The sequence below is a fragment of the Peromyscus eremicus genome, chromosome 1 (assembly GCF_949786415.1).
Source record: "Peromyscus eremicus chromosome 1, PerEre_H2_v1, whole genome shotgun sequence".
Lineage (NCBI taxonomy): Eukaryota > Metazoa > Chordata > Mammalia > Rodentia > Cricetidae > Peromyscus > Peromyscus eremicus.
The window spans coordinates 154762460-154782193 of record NC_081416.1 but is presented as its reverse complement, the minus strand read 5'-3'; the positions used below and the strand labels follow the sequence as shown (position 1 = coordinate 154782193).

General features: G+C 44.3%; 1 protein-coding gene across 2 annotated transcripts in view; it reads right to left on the bottom strand.

The window, feature by feature from the left end:
* Positions 1-19476, bottom strand: part of Znf507 (zinc finger protein 507) — a 39072-nt gene extending 19596 nt beyond the window's left edge. Inside the window, exons 1-5 of one of the 2 annotated variants that reach the window (XM_059274789.1) lie at positions 19256-19476; positions 17852-17944; positions 10328-12435; positions 9445-9559; positions 5547-5661 (exon numbers count right to left, since the gene is read on the bottom strand). In XM_059274789.1, coding sequence (XP_059130772.1) covers positions 5547-5661; positions 9445-9559; positions 10328-12433 — 2336 coding nt within the window. In that variant the 5' untranslated portion in view covers positions 12434-12435; positions 17852-17944; positions 19256-19476. The remainder of the gene's footprint in view (positions 1-5546; positions 5662-9444; positions 9560-10327; positions 12436-17851; positions 17945-19255) is intronic. The other variant, XM_059274784.1, reaches the window with a different exon arrangement.
* Positions 19477-19734: the final 258 nt, after the last annotated feature.

Here is a 19734-nt window from a genome sequence, read left to right as displayed (position 1 = left end):
AAAAAAGAAGAAAAAGACCTAGAAAAGTGGTGATTTAAATTACGCAATAAGCCTGAGATGCTTTTAAAGGCTCCCGTCACTATGGGAACAATTTCTTTCAGCTTGTCCTTTCAAAGCCCCATCACCCACACCACTGTTCAGATTAAATTATTGGGTAAACAGTGCTCTTTAAAACCAACCCATGCCTCTAAAACGTAAGCTCTCCCCTAGGTTAACAGCACTGATTTATGAGTCAACATCTACAGATTAAAGCACACACAATTTTTTTTTTTTTTGGTTTTTTGAGACAGGGTTTCTCTGTGTAGCTTTGCGCCTTTCCTGGAACTCACTTGGTAGCCCAGGCTGGCCTCGAACTCACAGAGATCCGCCTGGCTCTGCCTCCCGAGAAGCACACACAATTTTAACTGTGGTGGTGGTGATGGAATGTGGCTTTCAAGTCATAAAAAAACAATGTGGTCAGCCCTCCACAACAACTCCACCTGCACTAAATCTGCACATGTTCTACCTCTGTTGTCCCCTCAACAATACAGAAACCCTACTGCCATGTATCAAGTGACCAGAAATGGGCTTGTTTCCTACGTGCACCCCAAACAAGTGAAGGAATGTTTAAGAATTATTCATAACAAGGAAGGAAATCTAGTGGCAATCCAAATGTCTATCAATAACAGAACGAGTAAATAATTGTTTCTGGTAGCTCCAGGTATCAATTTAGGGTTTTGTGCACATAGGCAAGCACCCTGCCTCTGAGCTACACCCCCAACTATATATTATGGTCTTATAACAGAACATAATATAGAAATGAAATTTATTAGCACTCACACACACAATAATGAGTAAAAGGCATAAACGTCCACGCACCATATGGTTCTATTTCTATTAAGTTCAAAACACACAAAACTAATTTCTGATGCTACCAGTCAAGATGGTGCCTGTGAGAAAGGGGTGAGGTACTTAATGACAGGAAGGCCAAGAAGGCTGTGCTGTCAAAAGCTGGAGACGATTTGTGATTATTTATCAAGTGTGAATTTGGGATGTAATTTTCAGGGTGTATGCTAACCTTAATCAGCAAGATGATTTAAGACATTTAGAAGAAGAGTGGAGGAGAGAAGGGTAGAGAGGAAGAAGGGAGGGAAGAGAGAGAGAAAGGGTGGGGACAGAGATAAAAAACTTAACCAAAGGGGCTAGAGAGATGGATCACAGTTAAAAGCACTGGCTGCTCTCCCGCTGGGCCTGAACTCAATTCCCAACACCCAGGTGGCAGCTCAAACCTTCTCTAATTCCAGCCCCAGGGGATCTGACTAACTATTCTGGCCTCCATGGGCAGTGAATGCATATGGTACACAGACATACATGTAGGCAAAACACCCATACACATCACAAAGAAAGACAGATAGAAAGGAGGGAGGGAGGGAGAGAGGAAGGGAACCTAACAATCAAACTTAGTGTTTTGACCTTGTAAGGTTCTTGATTCGATCAAACTAATGTTTATAGGAAACTCTACCAATATTTTTGGACAGGGCAGTATACAGTTTAGCATATATATATATATTTGGCCAGTTCTTTAAAAAGGCATAGTAATACTAACATGCATTTATTTTTCAATGAAAATTGTAGCAAACCAGAACCATTTTATAAGTGAGCAAAACTGAGGCATATCAGAAACTATGAGTGAGCCTTTACTGAGCATCTACTATATGTTAGGCAGGGGGATCAGATTTTAGCCCAAACCCTGTTAAGTTGGAAGGGTCAGACTGAAGACCAGGACAAATGCTGGCACAGGCAGAGAGCTCACACATGACAGAGTATCTGCCAAATCACACAGACAGGCTGGGCTGACTGGAACCACAAGAGAGATAACCAAAAGCTTTAACACCAGAGGTGCTCAAAAACACAAAGAACCTCCTGTGCATTTGGACAAAGACCAGCTATCTGTACAAAAAGGCATTCTTGCTCTATGAGAATTTTCCACATTTTTCTTAAGAGAGAAAACAAAGTGATAATCAGAAACGCATGTAAGGTGGACTGTGAGGATAAGCCCAAACACTGACCGTTAGGTTTACCAGGCAATAAAAAGGAATCAGATTGGTTATGAAGTAATTAGAAAGGACTGCTGTGGTCTTCGGGTGAAACCAGATACCAAGAAGGTTGTGCTTCCCAGCTCAGTGAGTCGCAGTCCTATACCAATAGAGATGAAGTCTTGGCAGAGTATCTGAGTACATAAACCCATGCAGCAGGACAGGGCATGCCAACAGCAGGTATCTTGAGCCTAATCTACTCAGCTGAAACCTCCTCTACAGAGTCAGAGAAGTGGCTCAGACTGCATTTTGGAGTATTAATGTATGTATAATGAGATTCAAATCTAAGCAAACCCACCTATGTTTCATATACACCTTATATGCACACCGAGGGTACTTTTGTACAGTCTTTTTTGAGTGTTCCCATTTTGGCTGAGATGTGTAGTATACAAATAATTCTTGTTTCATCATGCTGTTACTCAGGGAGTTTTAGGTCCTGCCTAGTCCTGTGGATCAGGGCCTGGAACCTTCGTCTCAGACAGAGACATTAAGTTTATCTACAAACTCTGTGATGTTAAAGATGCCTCTTCTGTTACCTGGGACACAACATTTGCAACAGATTTCCCAATGAGTGAATGTATGATTTAATTCTAGACCTGAGACATAGCCTGCCCGAATCATGTGTATTTGGTATACCTCCTATTACATTCAAGAATAAAGGTACTGAGATTTAAAGGGAAAGCTTTCTGGTATCAGAAAAGCCCTGTCTCTACCAGGCTCTTCTAGGTGTTCCCATATGTTTAATCCTGTAGACCCCTCACTGAGAATGCACAGCAGTTAAGTGACTAGCAATAATGAATGGCCGTCATGTTTTGGTAAAAATCCTTCTTTGCCTTGAAAATAGAGGTAGGTATTAAGGCAAAGCTGAGTGTCTCCCAGAGCTCCCACACCAGCAGATGCCTGTAGGCCTGAGACTAGTAACACACACATGCACACCTGCACACTCATGCACACTTGTGCACTCACACACACACATACATACACACACTCGCGCGCATGCAGCACACTGTCAAGTGCGCGCCCACACACACAGAGTGCATGAGAGCACAAGCACATTACATTTTAGAACCACATTAAAAATTCTTTGGTAGTGCACGCCTTTAATCCCAGCACTTGGGAGGCAAAGCCAGGCGGATCTCTGTGAGTTCGAGGCCAGCCTGGTCTACAGAGCGAGATCCAGGACAGGCACCAAAACTACACAGAGAAACCCTGTCTTGAAACCCCTCCCCCCCAAAAAAAATCTTTATTTAATGTGTATGGGTGTTATGTCTGTTCACCAAGTGTGTGCGTGCTGCTCAAAGAGGGCTTTGGATCTCTCAGAACTGGAGTCACTGATGGCTGTGAGCTGCCCTATGGGTGTGGGGAGCTGAACTTAGGTCCTCTGGAAGAGGAGCCAGTGTCAATCACTGAGCCAACTCCCCAGCCCAAGAACCACGTTGTGTGAGGTAACTGTGTCAGTTCCTTTTGCTCTCAGTCTCTTAAGCTGGGTCATGAACAGCACGGCAGCAGTAAAGGGTTTCTGAATACTCATCAATCAAACATTAGTTCAAACGTGTAAGGACTCGGAGCTGTTTCTGGCAGCACTCACCAGTGCTCTGTCATGTAGCTTCACTGCAGTCTTTGCTCTGAACACACTACCTGCACACCCTGCCCTGAGTAGCCTGTCAAGTCAAGAAGTGCCGATGGATGTGGCCTGATGCACCTCAGCTGAGATATGAGACTATGTGATGTTCTGAATTGCAGTGCTTTTTACTTTAGCTGAGAAGCTTCTGCCCTTATAGACATACACAGTTTAAATACAGAAACAAAGACTTTTTTTTTTTTTTTTTTTTTGGTTTTTCGAGACAGGGTTTCTCTGTGTAGCTTTGCGCCTTTCCTGGAACTCACTTGGTAGCCCAGGCTGGCCTCGAACTCACAGAGATCCGCCTGGCTCTGCCTCCCGAGTGCTGGGATTAAAGGCGTGCGCCACCACCGCCCGGCTTGTTTTTTTTTTTAGACATGGTTTCATATAGCACACGCTGGCTCCAAACTCCACATGGAGCTGAAGATGACCTTGAACTTCCGATCCACTTGCCTCTAACTCCCAAGTGCCATCGCTCTGTCCATGCCACCACACCCAGTTTATGGGACACTAGGACTGATGACAGGACTTCATGCTTGCAAGGCAAGCACACTCTACAAACCGACTACACTCTCAGCTCCAGTATAATTATCAAAGCCATCTATCTTTAGATTGTGCTTCATTACAAAGTTTGCTTTTAAAAATCACTGCCTGAAATACTGACTTGAGTTACATTAAAAAAAAAAAATCTTCAATGAATTTTGGCTTGGGAGCAAGACAGAATTTCTGGAAGTTCCTGAAATGGCCCCAAACATACTTCTGCTACTTTGTACCAGGTATTTATGGGGAATGGTGTTCTCAGCTTTGATAACTATAAAATCAAAATACTGATCAACTCTGAAAAATGCTGAAGATGACCTATGTCCTTCAGTTTCAATTGCTCAACCAAGGTATAATTCTTTATGTAAAATATATAAGTACACACATCTCCTTAACATTGCTTCTCTCTTTAATAAATGGTAAAATATACAAATACCGAGTAACATTTAACATAAATTTTCTTGTGATTATCAGAAAATATCTGACTTGTATACCTATTTTAGAAACCCACATACCTGGAGCTGTGTAAAAGTTTCTCAGGTGAAAAGGGGTCATGAGTAGAAAAAGTTAAAACCATGATTTAGATTAATTAATGCAGCAACCTGCTCAGACTCATCAGTATCACACCTAAAATCCAGAAACAGTTAAACTGGGGAAAAGCTGTTTTGCCAAGGGGCTAGGCATTCATGTTCCTGGCCGTGCGGACAGCGCCTGCTGTGGCTCTGGGATGGGTGGACACCTTTACTCTTAGTAGCCTTTTATCTTCAGGAGGTAAACTTTATTGAACAGTGGTCACTGCTTAGCAGCTGATTCTGTCTAGCCAAGAATATGTTATTTTCTCTAAATGCACACACGACAAAACTTCTCAAATGGCACTGCTCAAACCACAGTAGCTTAATTTTCAGAAACCAATCTTTTCCCAGGCCCTTTACCTCCTTCATGCTTTTTGACTTTTTGCTGGGATAGACAAGTATCTGACCTTACATCATGGTAACAGGCTCTAAAGTAATGGAAACTGCTAAGATAATTCATACTCAAGTGAAATGAGAGCATTAAAAAATGGTGGACATGGATATCTTCCAGTATTCCAACTGCCCCAGAATATCTGCTGTACTAAGACTCACGATAAACGTTTCCTAATGAACTAAAATGAGATTTAAGAAACCAGTATGTAATCGTTTCTAAGTTTTTAACATGTTTTAACAAGTCCCACACATTCCAAACTATTTCTAAAATATTTATCATCATCATCATTATAATACAATTATATTTTAATACAAGCATTAGAATTCTAGAGTCATTACACTTACCTATATGGTTTATCTGAGTTATGGATTCGTCTGTGGTTTCTGACACCAACATATGTTGTACTTGTGTAATCACACACATCGCACCTATACTGCTTCTGGGTTGAAGACTTGTTCCCTTCAAGAGAGGTTTAGAGGCATGACTTGGTAAGACTCACATAGCAGCACATACATCATGAACAAGTAATTAATACATGTGCCAACATTTTAATCACGGCTCTCCTACAGTATAATTAACATGTGTTAGGCAGCTCCCTAGACTCCTGCACCCAGACCATCAGTAGGCATGAGATGAACATCATCTGACCTGTAAACATGGGCAGGTTGGGCTGGTTCTGTGTAACCATGTTCCAAGTTCTACAGCAGAATGAACTTGCTCCCAGCTGCTAAGCTGACTGTCTAGCAGCTAAATTAACCAAGATACACTGTGAATTTGCAATGGGCACTGTGTCTTAAAGAAACATCTATTTGCCAACAGCCTAAGATAGTACAATTATAAAGTATGGCCACACACTGGAGAGATGGCTCAGTGGTTAAAAGCACTAGCTGGTTTTGCAGGGGACCCAGGCTTAGTTCCAAACACCCACATGGTGGCTCACAACTGTCTCTAACTCACCTATGACCTGAGTTCTAGGGGATTTTTTTTTTCTTGGTCTCTATGGGCACTGTATTCATGTAGTACCCATACATACATGCAGCAAAATAGTGAGCCACATAAGTAAAACTAAAGTGTGGCCAAAGTCATACATAGTGAGCTACTTACAAAAAGTCTCAAGTTTTTACCCTGTGGGTTTGTTCGGTTTACTGCTAAATGTCAGCCTTCAATTAAACTGACGAGGAAAAGCGGTTGCCAACTCTGAAGTGCTCCACAATTCAGTACAGGCACACCTAGCAGGCTGACGGGTTTTGGGGACAAAGGCTGTAAATACTCAGCTCCCTCACGTGTAGCAAACCTGGATCCAGTAGAGACAGGCCCTATTACTAGCTCATTCTGCAAATGAGTAGTTCACACATGACAACATAAGCTGTAGGACTCCATCATAAGCACTGTTTCCTGAAGACGGCCTGTGCTTTGTTTACAGGTGCCCAGGGCATCTTCATTATAACTGTGTTATTTTCAGACAGCAGGTAAGCATGGACGCTCAGGGATCAGGCAGAGTGGGAAGAGCTGTGTGCTCTTGGCAGGAAGCAAGCCATGAAGCAAGCCTAGGTGGGAAGGAGTGCACACAGTATCAAAGCGAAATCACAGAAGAAAAGAAAACCCACGCTGCAATTTCAACACAGAAAATTCTTAAGTTAAATTCAAGCTTTCTAAAATTGAAATTTTCTTTAGCTAATAACTACTGCCAGGCAGAACAAAATGTCCCAATTTCCTGGTATAAATCTATAACATTAATACACTAATCATAATTACAATCTAAGTATTGCTCTTAATTGGTAGGTTAAAAACTTGGACTTGATTATAAATGGCATTGTTCCAAATATAGTTTTTTTTTTTTTAAAAGACCTAAAAAAAATGAAGTGTGAAACATTGGATAATGGTTTTTTGTAAGAAATATTACAGATCAATGACAACTAATAAAACTGACAGATGGAAAAGCCTAATATAGCACAGAATGAGAGTCCATGCTACTTCAGGCAAATGTTTCCAATAGAATCCAGACTGGATTTAAAGTTTAACAACTTGGGCCTAATTTCTGCTCTGCCACTGGTCTGAGAATGACACCTCTTGAGGCCTCATTTATCTTTTCTACAGAATGGGAGGGAAGCAGTGGGCCTCACCAAATGGTTTGAATAAGCCTTGCACTCTTTCTGCACATGTCTAGGCACAGTCTCTGCAGTGTTGGCATTAAAACACAGGGCTGCACAAATGACAGGTCTCTAAGAAAGGACAATTTAAACTTCACAAAGAAACACTGTCTGGAAGGCTAGAAGTGCCATGCCAGGGGGTTTGCTGACGTTATATCCACTAGTTCAGTCCTGACTTCCTCCAGGGCACTGATGCCCTTCACTGCACTGCCAGCGCCTGGCAGGAGACCCTGCTCAAGATAGGCATGCCATGCCTTCTGCCTGATCAAGCATCTGCAGCACTGTTCTATCAGGTCTCTTTACGGGAAGCAGGCTGAATGGAGTCTGCGATATACAACAGCAAAGCCTGGGGGTGACAGTCACGCACCTTCCTCCCACCTTGTTTAATAAGCTTACAGAATAAGTAAGAGAACTCTAACAAAGCATGACTCATAACAATACTGAATTAATCACGTACCCATCGAGGAGAATATGCAGGAAGAGATCAGCTATGCCCGCTACACTACTATGACAGAACCGCAAATGCAGCTAAGTGGGGGTTAAAACTAAAAAACATGGTAAGGCCTGGGGTGAAGCTCGGTTGAAGAGTGCTTGCTCAGCACCACAAAAATAAATAAGTAACAAATGAAAAACAAAACCCTCAAACCAAACCAAACCAACAAGATGATCATGGCATACAATCTTAAATCCCAGGAGCAAGCGTGTAAGTCACAGATAAAAACTGCAGAGCAGGGTAAGGTGCGAACAATGATTTGAGTGGTCATGCTGAAGTCTTCACTGAATCTGCTAAAAACACTGGGTAGTTTTAAGCCCTTGTTTTTTTCTGATGCTGCTGGAAACAGTCCCAGCACTGGAGTCAACTGCAGGTGGCGCTACTGAGTCAAATATACTTTATTCCCTCATTAGGATTTACGTGCCAATCATGTCTAACGCTTAATGTCTCCTTTAGAAGGGATATGGAAACATAATGAATTAAAATAAAAAGAGGCATTTAGGGCTATTCTGTAGAAAGGAAACAAAACTCTTTTCGCTCAGCCATCCACCTCGGAAGCAGATGCCACGTCATAAACTCCTTTTGTTCGGGATGGTTTTACGGGGATGGCATCTGTTTGACAAGGGGATTCTGGTGCTACGGTGGTGTCAAAATCAGTTCCTTCAGAAACATTCTGGAATCAGTTATGCTTTCTGGGGTATAATTTAATGAGACATTATGGTAAAACATTTTACTCTGCAGTTGTTTCTAACTTTAATTCTTAGGAAATCTAGAAAGGAAAGTCACCCCAATATGTTTTATTTCCCATAAACACTATGTACCACACTGAAGACATTTAAAGCATATCAATTTACGTGAACCAATGCCAGGAAGCACAGCTTATTACACTCTATCCCTCATTCTCTGGATGTGGCATCGCCTTTTCATGGAACTCTAATTAAATCTTTTGATTCTAATATTCCTATTACCAGATACTTGGCCGACTAGCACCTAACTAGTACATAAAAGGTTTCTGTGTGTGTTTAAATAATGCAGATGAAGTCTGGCAGTCATACTTGGAGAAGAGTAAGATCACAGCAGGAACCCTCAGTTAAAGTTTGAGGTGGGGGCTGCCATCTGCAAAAGCTTTGCCTCGGCAGGTCATTTGGTGCTGGAGAAGGGGCGGAGGCTTGCTTTCTGTGTTCCAGCTTCTCTGGCTTGCTGATCCATTACCTTCTAAGGGTCTCTGCTGTAGCCTGGCTCTTACAGACCCCTGCAAATTTTAACCATAACATCTACTTGCCCAGCTGCAGTCCTTGCAAATTTAGTACTTCTGACCCAGAACTAGATGTAATTTACTTTAGTCAGTTCTCAGAAATTCCGCAGGAACAAAGGAAAGATTCATTCCCACCCACAGCATAGAACCAGAGGAGAATATACACACTCTTCCATTTTCACCTCATAAGCTTTTCAGTGCAGCCCGCATTTAACAAGGCACACGTGAGGACGATGGGGTATGTGTGAATGTGACCAAAGCACATTACATGCATTTACAAAAATGCCCTAATGAAAACCATCATCCTGTACAGTTAAGAGACGCTAATGAAAATGCACAGATACCTTCCTGAATACATTTTCCATCAGCGGCATCACGGGAAATTCTTGGCTCATTTGAAGCTACTGACAAGGTGTTGGGCAGACAGTGCTGTTCTCTCTCATGGTTTCTCAGTTGGCTCTAAAAGAAAAGTAAGAAACCTTTACAGTTACCAGGAAGCTATGTAAAAATACCTCCACACTGAAGGAGATCTAAGTCAATAATGACCCAGGACCCACTCAGGTACCCTTTAGGGAAGGTAAATAACGTTTTACACTGGCTGCTGGCTCAGTACAAGATAAACACCTGCCTTGAACACCCACGAAAGTCCGGTCAATGGTCATGCGTGGGGGGATAGCCCTGTAATCTCAGCACACAGGAGGGAGCCTGAAAAAGACTGCAAATTCAAGTGCTGCCTGGGACATTCAGCAGGACTCTCACAAACCCAAGGGCTGGGGATGTTCTGCAGCCAAGCACCTGCCTAGCAGCTGAGGTTCTGGGCTGATCCCCAGCCAAGTTCCTCAACTGTCCATCAAATATGGCTTTATCTCTATGATGCTGCTCCCAGTAGGTCTCACTGCCTGCTTCCCTTCTGCAATGACACACATGACTTTTTGCTGGTTGTGTGGCAGCTGATCTAGCCTGTTATGTCAAACCGTGTGCCTGTCAGCCTACTCTACATTCCTTTATAAGTGACAATCCAGCGCCTAAAATACGCACATGGGAAAACACGAAAGCAACAGGTGCTGAGGCTACAGACTAACCACAAGTTCTGGACAGCAGCTGTGGAGACTCAGCTTTTAGACCCATCTTACCAAACCTCCCTGGAACTCATTTTCCTGATATACAAAATGAAGTGGCTGGACTACATCTACTAAGTTCCTGCCCACCCTCACGACTGCTGCTCACCTTGTAATGGAAAGACTCTTTGCACTGCTTACACTGGTGGATTCTGGTTTTACAGTGGTTGATCATGTGGCTTTCCAAGTCTTTGCTGTCCTCAGCTATGTGCTCACAGATAGGACACTGGTAAGGCTGCCTCTGCCGATGGACACGTAGGTGCTGCTTGATGTAGCCCCTGTTGCCACTTGAGTAGTGGCACAGGCGGCAGCGGTAGGGCCGCTCAGCATCCGGGATGTATTCCACCACGTTGGACCCTAACAAACTCCCATCACTGTTGGGCTGACACTGGGCATTGTCCTGCAACTCTTTCAAAATGTCGTCATCTGATGCATTCTGGTCTGTCCTTTCTCTCAGTTTTTCTATTACAGTAAGAAGGGACATGCTGATGCCTGTCTTAACTTGCCCATCTGACAATTCCTGCCTTCCCTCTGGGAGTGCTACCACAGTGGAACTGCTTTGGTTAAAATTTGCCACTCCATCTGAAGAGTTCTTAAGAGGAGACATGATTTTTTTTGAGTATGCTGCCAATGGACCACTGACCTGCCTTTGTCCAGTGTCCGGATCTAAAAGGTTTATGTCCCCATAGTGCCCAAGGCTGGCTCTCGTTAGTTCAGCAGCTCTTATCGGCATGGTGACAAGGGCTTCTGCAGCTAAGGAGTGCAGCCTGAGAGACTCAGAATTGGTCCTTCTCCGTCCTGGCGGGGCATTCTCATCAGCAGCCAGGCCCTTACTTAGCTCACTGTCTTTCTTCTCTGCACTGCTCCAGCCAATGATCAACCCCCCAATATCAACAGTACATTTGTCAGCATGGTAGATGTCTCCTGCTCCTCCACACCCAGTCTGAGCATTGGCAGGACTAAGGCTCTTCCCCTCTTCCATCTCAGCATTCATGAGGAAATGTTTTGGCGGGAGGGTTTCTTCTGCACTTGGCAAACGTTCCACAATGACATTCACATGACCTTTTTTGTTTGGGCTGCTGCTAATGATTTTCTGTGCTGATGAGAGCAAACTATCAGCAAACAGATTCTCCTCGGAGTCAGACATCACCTCTAGCATTTCCTCCTCGTTAGAGTCCAGGGTGACTGACTGGCTTAGGTGTACTCCCTCCTCTGTGCTCTCTTCTAAAGGAGATGAAGAGGACAGTGGCTCAGAGCTGCAAATCTGTACTTGTACAGATGGCCCATTGTGGATGCTCAGTTCACTGTCCCCAATAGCAATGACGACTGCATCAACCCCACCAGGTGCAGCAGACACTGAAGAAGCAAGAAGGCCCAGGGGCTCATTTTCATTCTCAAAGATTGGGTAGGAGCAGTTAACTTCCCCTGCATGTTTCCAAGCGTGTGTCTTCAGCATCCGCTGCTGGCCACAGGTGTAGCTACAGAACAAGCACCGGTACATGCCATACTGCTCGTACGCATACCACTTCCTCCTGCCCACCTCTGCCACGGCTGCACTTTGGACAGCGTGGGTCTGTGGACTGCCCATGCTCACTGGGATGTCCACCATGGTCTCATTCTTTCTTTCTGTGGCTCCCTGGCAGGAGGAGCTGAGCTGGGCGTGGCTACTGGCACTGTTTTCGTGTTCATTTACCACATGGGCTTCGAGCTCCTCCTGGCTTCTGGAGGTGACGTGGCACTCTGAGCACATTAGCATTACATCGTTCTGCTGCCCGTGCTGCTTGATGTGCTCTTTCAACACCGAGAAGGACGACGACAGAAACTTACAAAGGCTACACTGGTAGGACATAGCCTTCCCATCATTTGAGGCAGGACAGTCTGGAGTGGGATTTGCTTGTGACATCTCGGATTTCCTAATCTCAGTGGCAGGGGACTCAGCTGCTTTAGCTGGAATCTCACAGTGCTCTAGGGTTTCAAGAGAATGTGGCATCACACTTGCACGTGGGCGCTTTTTCCCAATCAGAAGACATTTTTGTGACTTTTCATGCCCTACTATCTTGCTTAACTTCTGGATGACATGGACCAATGGATCCGCTTTGGCTTTTCTTTGTTCGTCAACTTCCGAGGCAGGACTGAGGACTCCTTCAGCAGTTAACACAGCCTCCTGTTCTCCAATCTCTGGCACCAACATGGCAATGCTGTTTCTTTCTTCCATATCTAGGGACAGTGCACAGCAGAGAGCATGGGTTATGGGATAATCACATGCATGTAATGCAGAAAAACAAAGTCAACTCTGGTGGTTGAAATGTTTAACTATCCCTAAGTTGGGAGGTCCCCGTCAATGCACCTGATTGTCCCTGATACAGACTTCAATAGTTCAGAATTCCACTTTGAAATGCACTCTCCTAGAGCAGAAGTTCTTAACTTTCCCAATGCTGTGACTGTTTACTATAGTTCCATCCTCATGGCATGGTGATCCCCAACCATAAAATGGTTTTTGTTGCTACTTCTTAACTGTTAGGAATCCTTTTGTAAATATTTTTGGAGACAGAAGTTTGCCAAAGGGGTCACAACCCACAGGCTAAGAACCACTGTCCTAGAGACAGATGAAGGAGACCTTGCGTTCCTTGGGAATGACTTTAATACCTTTATCCTGCATCTCCACCCTGTCCTGTCTCTCCCCTGAAATTCTAGAACCAAAGAGACCTGGATTCCTTGTTTCAAGAACCACAGCTATCCTCAAGGCCTTTGGAATCACCTCAAGCTCCTGGGAAGCATCAGTCTGTGAAGCCAACATGGTGTGATACAACTCTGGATAAATGATTTCTTATGCCAAATTTTAACTGTAGATAACAAAAATCACACTTTTCTGCTCAAATCTTTGAAATTCTGAAAATATATTCATTTTAATCTACTATACAGGACACTGAATTTTGGGAAGTACTATGCAAATGAAACAAAATAAGAGCAATGATTCACTTCCTCCTTTTCTTTCCTTTGATTTATGGTCCACCAGATAAACCACAAACTATGCTGTGGCTTTCTAGAGGTCACATCAGTGGTCAACTGTTCCTCATTCCCAGACATGTTTCTCCTTCCTCAATAGGGAAGGGGGTCAGAGAAGGAAAATGCGGCCACTCCAGTTCTGGTTCAGCTCCAGAAAGAAGGTCAGTGAGGGGTTGTGATAGGCCTGGATAATGCGGCAAGGCACGGAACTTTCTGAGCACAACATACCCTGAAATCACCCTCCCTCTAGGCCTCTGAATAGTCTTCATACTTCCTGGCAGCCCTCTCACTTCTGACATTTCCTTTGACTTAAAGTGAGATTATTTTGTTGACTTGGATAACATTTTTAAGTTTAGGCTCTTTTCCAGCAATAAGTTTTGTTTTTCCACATTTTAGGTACATTCTGGAACCTTATTCACAACATTCAATAAATGCCAACAAGATTTTCAGCGCCACAAGCTATAGACCAAAAACTAGGCACCATTCTTAAACTCCAGTAACAGGCTTTGCACTCTTCTCCCCACATGGCTGAATCCTGCATGAGGGCCCTTTAGCTCTCAGCCAAGATCACACCTAACCCATCAGGCAGGCTCCACCTCCAACCAGGATCACACCTAAACCATCAGGCAGACTCTCACAGCGCTCCCCACCTGCACTTTGGGCCTGCCCCTCTCAGTTTCTGGTCACCCGGTGTGGCCTTTCCTTTCTTAAGTCCCACTCTTTGCAGCCCGAGTTTTCTTTATCTAGGTTCATGTCAGACAAAAATGCAAGTGTTTTATCTTAAAAGCTAACACCAGCTTTCTTGTTCTAGGACCAGCCTGTAACAGCCGCCTAATGGAGCGCATATTCCAGAGCCATAACACAACCATCCCAGGCTCTGAAAACACCTCTCAGAACATTTGTGTCCTTTTGTTATCCTCAGCAAAAACAAGTCTTAAAAAAATCTAAAAGATTTCTATACCAAACTTCCAGCTGCTACAGAAGAGATTGAGAGAGGACAATGTGGTTCTTCAGGAAAAAACAAAAACCCCTTTCTGCGGCTTCTTAAAAACAGCTCACTGTCTTAAGATTCCAGTTTTAGGGGCTGGAAAGAGATGGCTCAGTGGATAAAGTGCTTGCTGCATGCATGAGGGCCTGAGTTTGGATGCCCAACACCCATGTCAAAGCTGGGCACTGGGCATGGTGGCACATCCCTATAACCCCAGAGCTGTTACATGAAGAAACCTTGTTTGGGGTTGGCAGTGGGGAGGAGAAAAGAATGGAAATCAAGAGAGAAAGACACTGACACTGACTTCTGAACCTCATTTAGGCAAGTGTTAACACATAGACTACCCCAAAAAACAAGAATCCAGTGTTTTTTTGCCAAACGGCGCTGCGGCTCTTCACGTGCACGATGATTTCCCTATGAGGCCATAACTGAAGGATTTTTATTGTCATTCAATTCAACTGTTAAAGTATATTAGTTACATAATAAAAGTAACAAATTCTACACACGTTTCCAGTTTGTTGGCCTGATACAGCTCTACACCACTGTAAAGCCAAGGTCCCCTTCCCATGCGTGTAACAGCCATACAGGCTAACTGATAACCTAGAGAACCGTTAATATTTGCTCAACAGACCTCACACCCAGTGTTACAAAGGTGACTCCTGATTTCTCTCTTCTACTTAATGATCCAATAGGAGGAAGACAGAGCAGTGCAAATTGCTCCCAATGGATAGTTCAGTGTGTTCCTTAGAAAGTAAAATCAGGAGGAGGAGGAGTTCATCTAAGCTCAAGAAAGACTAATACAAAAGAATTTGACACAACACTCACTTTCAAAGCTGTGTGTGCTCAGGCATTAAGAGCTAATGGCAACTTGCGGCAGATGCTCCAATTTCCCTGGAACGTTTATGTAAGTATCTCATTTTAGAGGCTGCATACATTTGGGGATAAGTACAGTAAAGCAGCTATCAAACCGATATGACAACATAAAACGCATCAAGAAACACCTGAAAAAAACAGTTTAGGTCTGCAGGCAAAACCAACAAGCAAGCACAAACTCATTAAAAGAAACGTCTGTTAAATAAAAGGTCACAAACATCCCCTAGTAGAAGTACACAGGAGAGGAGGTCACCAAAACCAACTCTTCACTTTTCACAGTATTTTTCTTAGCTCATTCACGCAGTCCATATGTATTATATACACGGTACATGTAGATAGGTAGATATCTATTTGTACATTATGTCAAGTGAACTCAACCTCATTAGACTGAGAGATGAAAAGAAAAAGAGTCAGCATATAACCCCATTGACTCCTATCACAGCAGGGAACACGAGGGATCTGAAGACCACCCTTGGACCTAAGAGAGAGAGAGAGAGAGCAATGTAAACAGCTCAAAGAAATGCTCATGGGGATGGAAGTATGGTGGGGCTGGGGAGATGAGATAGGGTAAGAACAACCGACTCTGTCAGTGAAGGTGGGGACGGGATGATTGCCTATTCATTATACTCTTCTTTCTACTTGTGCAAGTGCCTACTAAAGTTTTTCATAACAAAAACAACCAAAAGATAAAAACACCACCCCACCCTGAAAAAAGCAAAATCATAATCAGGTGCAATGCACAAAGCAACCAGGCAGGACAGGAGCATTTTACACTCACTTAGCTACTCACAGATGGATAAAGCCAAGCACATTGAGAAACTAGGGAAGACCAAGTGCCAGCTTTCCAATACTATGGTAATGTAATATCAAGGCTAAGTACACAATGGCCAAGTCCTGAGAGACTGAAAGGCAGAGAGCAGGCACAAGGCTTTTTGAAGAGGCAGGATATCCACAAGACCCCAGTACCTAGGGGCTAGGCAGATGTCATTCCCTGTGCCCTCCTCTCTATGGGATTTTATCACTATGCTCCCTGGTCTTCTGGCTGGGTACTGCCAATGGAGAGCCATGAGGACCAGAGGGACAGTCAACGTCCTGGTTCCCTACTTCTAGGTCACCCTGGATTGCTTGCTTCTTGACAGAAGGTTCCCAGACAGCTGCTCTCTACAAATCTGGTTCTGGCTTTAGTACTGCCCTGTTCTTGATGCTGCTACTCCCACTAACTCCACCATCCCTGTGGCCTGCCTATAGGAACCTAATACCTGGATTAATACTATCTTTGTAAATACAACCTCCCAAGGTATTTTGATTTGAGTTTGTTGCTGGTTGCTTCCCTACTGTTAATAATAGGGCAAGAGTGACAAGAAAGGTTGGGATGAGGAAGCCTGCTCTAACACGACCATCTTCTTACAAGAAGGAAAGAGCATGCTCCCTGAAGTAGGGACCCAGGGAAGGCTCACTAAGACCCAAGTCAAGTGGGAGTTTTCTTGTTTGGAATCACTAGCTACACCATTAGATCAGAAGATCAAGTCAGCTCCAGTAAACAAACTACTCTCCCAAACCAGAAATGCTCTACAGTCTTTCCCACCAAGTCTATCAGATCTGTCCTTGACAATAGTAATCCACAGGAAAAAGCTTATAATTAGTGTCTTTCCCAAGAAAAGTGAACGAATTCAGTTGTCTTTATTTTCTTATAATTTGCTATTTGGTGTATTTGTGTATCTAATTAGTTTCTTTTAGTTATAGCAGTATGATTATAATTCATGTGGGCTTGGAGAAAGGGCTGTAATCTTCTGGGTATATGTGAAGACAGAACAAGATGATATAAGAACATTCTCTTTCAGACTAAGGATTTCTTTTTTTCCAACTAGGCAAATACACAAACAAAACTCCAAGCCCAAAACAAGAGAAATGATGGCCAATGAATTTCATACTCTTTCAGATTCTCAAGAATTTTAATATCTCTTTGACATTTGTTTCAACCAAAGAAGGTAGGGTCCTCCCTCCTCTGACGTGCTCTAAGCTGTGTGACCCTCAGCAAGTTACTGCTTTAGAGTCTTCTCGTGTTGAGTGTGAGGGTACAGCTGGATAGATAGACTGTTAGAGCATGGAGTTACAAACTGTCTACTAAAAGTAACCTAAAAGCTACTTATACTTTTACCTTCCTAATGTCAGCTATAATCTATTTAAAATCTTCTCGGCTCAATGTAATAATAGCTACTAAAAGAAAACCAAAGTATAAATACATAAGTAATGGGTCTCACAGTGTAGAGTTTCTTAGCTGGCACCTAGCCTGAGACAATATTCTGACTTGGTGGCCACGATTAAGACACAGGCCTAACTAACATCAAGCAGTATTGAGCTTCAGTGTAATTTATGAAACACCCAAGCCAAGCATACTGCTGGGGACAACTGTCCTAGAGATGCAAACTCAGAGTAGGGCCGTTCTCCATTTCCTGTAACATTCCTGTAACTCCTGGTACCCAGCCCCTTCTCTGGATACGAGGTATAAAGTATCACACCTGAGGCTTGTAGATGTGAGGTAGTATCTGAAGAACTGGAATCCATGCCAATGGTATTCTAAAACCATGCTTTCTCCAGTATTTCCATCCCCAAGGTGAACAAAGCGTCCACATGGAGGAGAGAAACAGTCCATATGGTAGGCAGCAGCAAACATCTCCCTGTACTAGAGCCCCAGAATTCTTTGGGTTGTTACAACGGTGTCACAGTTTATAAATAAGGTAACTCAGTGAGGTGTAAGTGACTTACCGAAGGTTACATGGCTGTTAGTGGCAGAGACAGTGTCTCTCCAATCAATTCCTGAAATTAATGCAGTCTTCTGGATCAATCGTCACAATCCAGCTGTGGCCGAGAAGGAAATCAAACAGAATCAAATATTTCTCTTTCTTGGTGAAACATAATGACTTACTTTGGTGGTGAAGAAACTTCCAATACTTAACATTAAAAAGAAATTTCAGAAGGCTGTTCACGCAATGTAATTATGTGAGGCAAATTTACATAATTTACTTAACAAGTAGAGGATTTTGCGGAAGCTAAAACGAGTCTAGGAACATCTAACAATTGTATATTTTAAGTCCCCCCCCCCACCTTGTAAGTAATTTACTCAGCAAACTACTGGTTTTACTGACATAATTTTCTAACCAATATGGAATAATAAATGACATATTGGTATTTTAACTTTAACCAAAATTACAGCCTAAGGGGTGATTATGTAAATTAGTCAAACACAGTGGGCAGAATGGTAGCATGAAAAGATATGACAGCGTGGCTTGACCTATATATTTTCCAATGCAGTTTCCTGCCCTGGTCCTCCATTTCTTTGCTACCGTTTCCTATGGCTGCTTAAAAGTATGCTTATTCGGTTCGTGTAGAAAGTAACTTAGCGACTAGAGTTAAGTAAAATTAGTACACTGCTAGGGCGTCCTCCGAAGTTAATTTCCAACAAGTTACCGTGGTAAAGAAACGAAGGGCCAGGCTTTCTCTTTTTAATCAATAAAGCAATCCATACACTGAATCAGATTTCAGTACAGTGGAAACTACAAACTCAGAAAAGGTGATAAATCCAGTAATTGCCTTGGGCGATGTTGACCGATAGCAAATTCCAGTCCACTGCGGGAACCTAAAAAGGCCGCCCTGGGGTTGGGGGGCTGCCTGGGCCTAATTAATCACCCAGGCCTTGCACTCCAAACCAACGCTCGGGATGTCCCAGGTCTGGAAAGGTGAGCGCTTTCCCCAAGGGTCTCAGCGATCTCTGGAAACAACAGTCATCCCAGAGGATGTGTAAGTGTGGGAGGCCAGGATTGCTATTTTTCTTTTGCATTGGTTTTTTTCCTACACCACGCAGTGGTCAAAGGGCCGGGGATTAAAGAAACTTAAGCTCCATCCAGGCCGGCCTAAGCGATTCCACGTCTCCAGAAGCAAAAGCCGCCACAGCGGACCCTGAGGAGCAGCGGGCCTCCCACCCCCAGCCGAGCCGCGCGGCGGGCCCCGGGTCTCCGCAGGCCCGCCAGAGGGACTCCAGTGCACACAGGCCTGGAGCTCCGATGCGTGGCAGCGCCGCGGGCGTCACCGGCGAGGAGGAAGCGGGCGTCACCGGCGAGGCCGCACATGGCCCGCGGCGCTCAAGCGGAGGGGCGGCCCGGGGCTCGGTACCTGCGGTCGGGCGGCGGGCTGCTGCGTCTGCGAGCCTCCTTTGGCCGGCCGGGACCCCGCCGTGCCCTCGCCCTCGTCCTCGCCCGCCTCGCTCCTGACTCTTTTCCCTCTCTTTTCCCCCGCTTTGCCCCTCCTCAGCCGTGGCTCCAAGATGGCGGCGCCGAGACGGATCACGTGAGCGACGGGCGGGTCAGGTGAGCCGGGAGGCGCGCGGCGGGGGCGGGGCCCACGACGGGGCGGGGCCACCACAGGCCACGCCCCTCCAGCGAACAGTGCCTTTGGCTCTGGGCAGATTCTATGGTATCCATGCCCTGTCAGTGCTGGTGTAGATTCAAAACTCAATGAATATGCACTATGGCCTCAACCTGCTGGGGCATTCTTCATCCCCTCATCTACCCCATCTTTCTTTTCACCCTTCTGCATGTGAATCTGGTTGGACTACTCTTTTAAAAAGGTTTATTGGGGGCTGGAGAGATTCT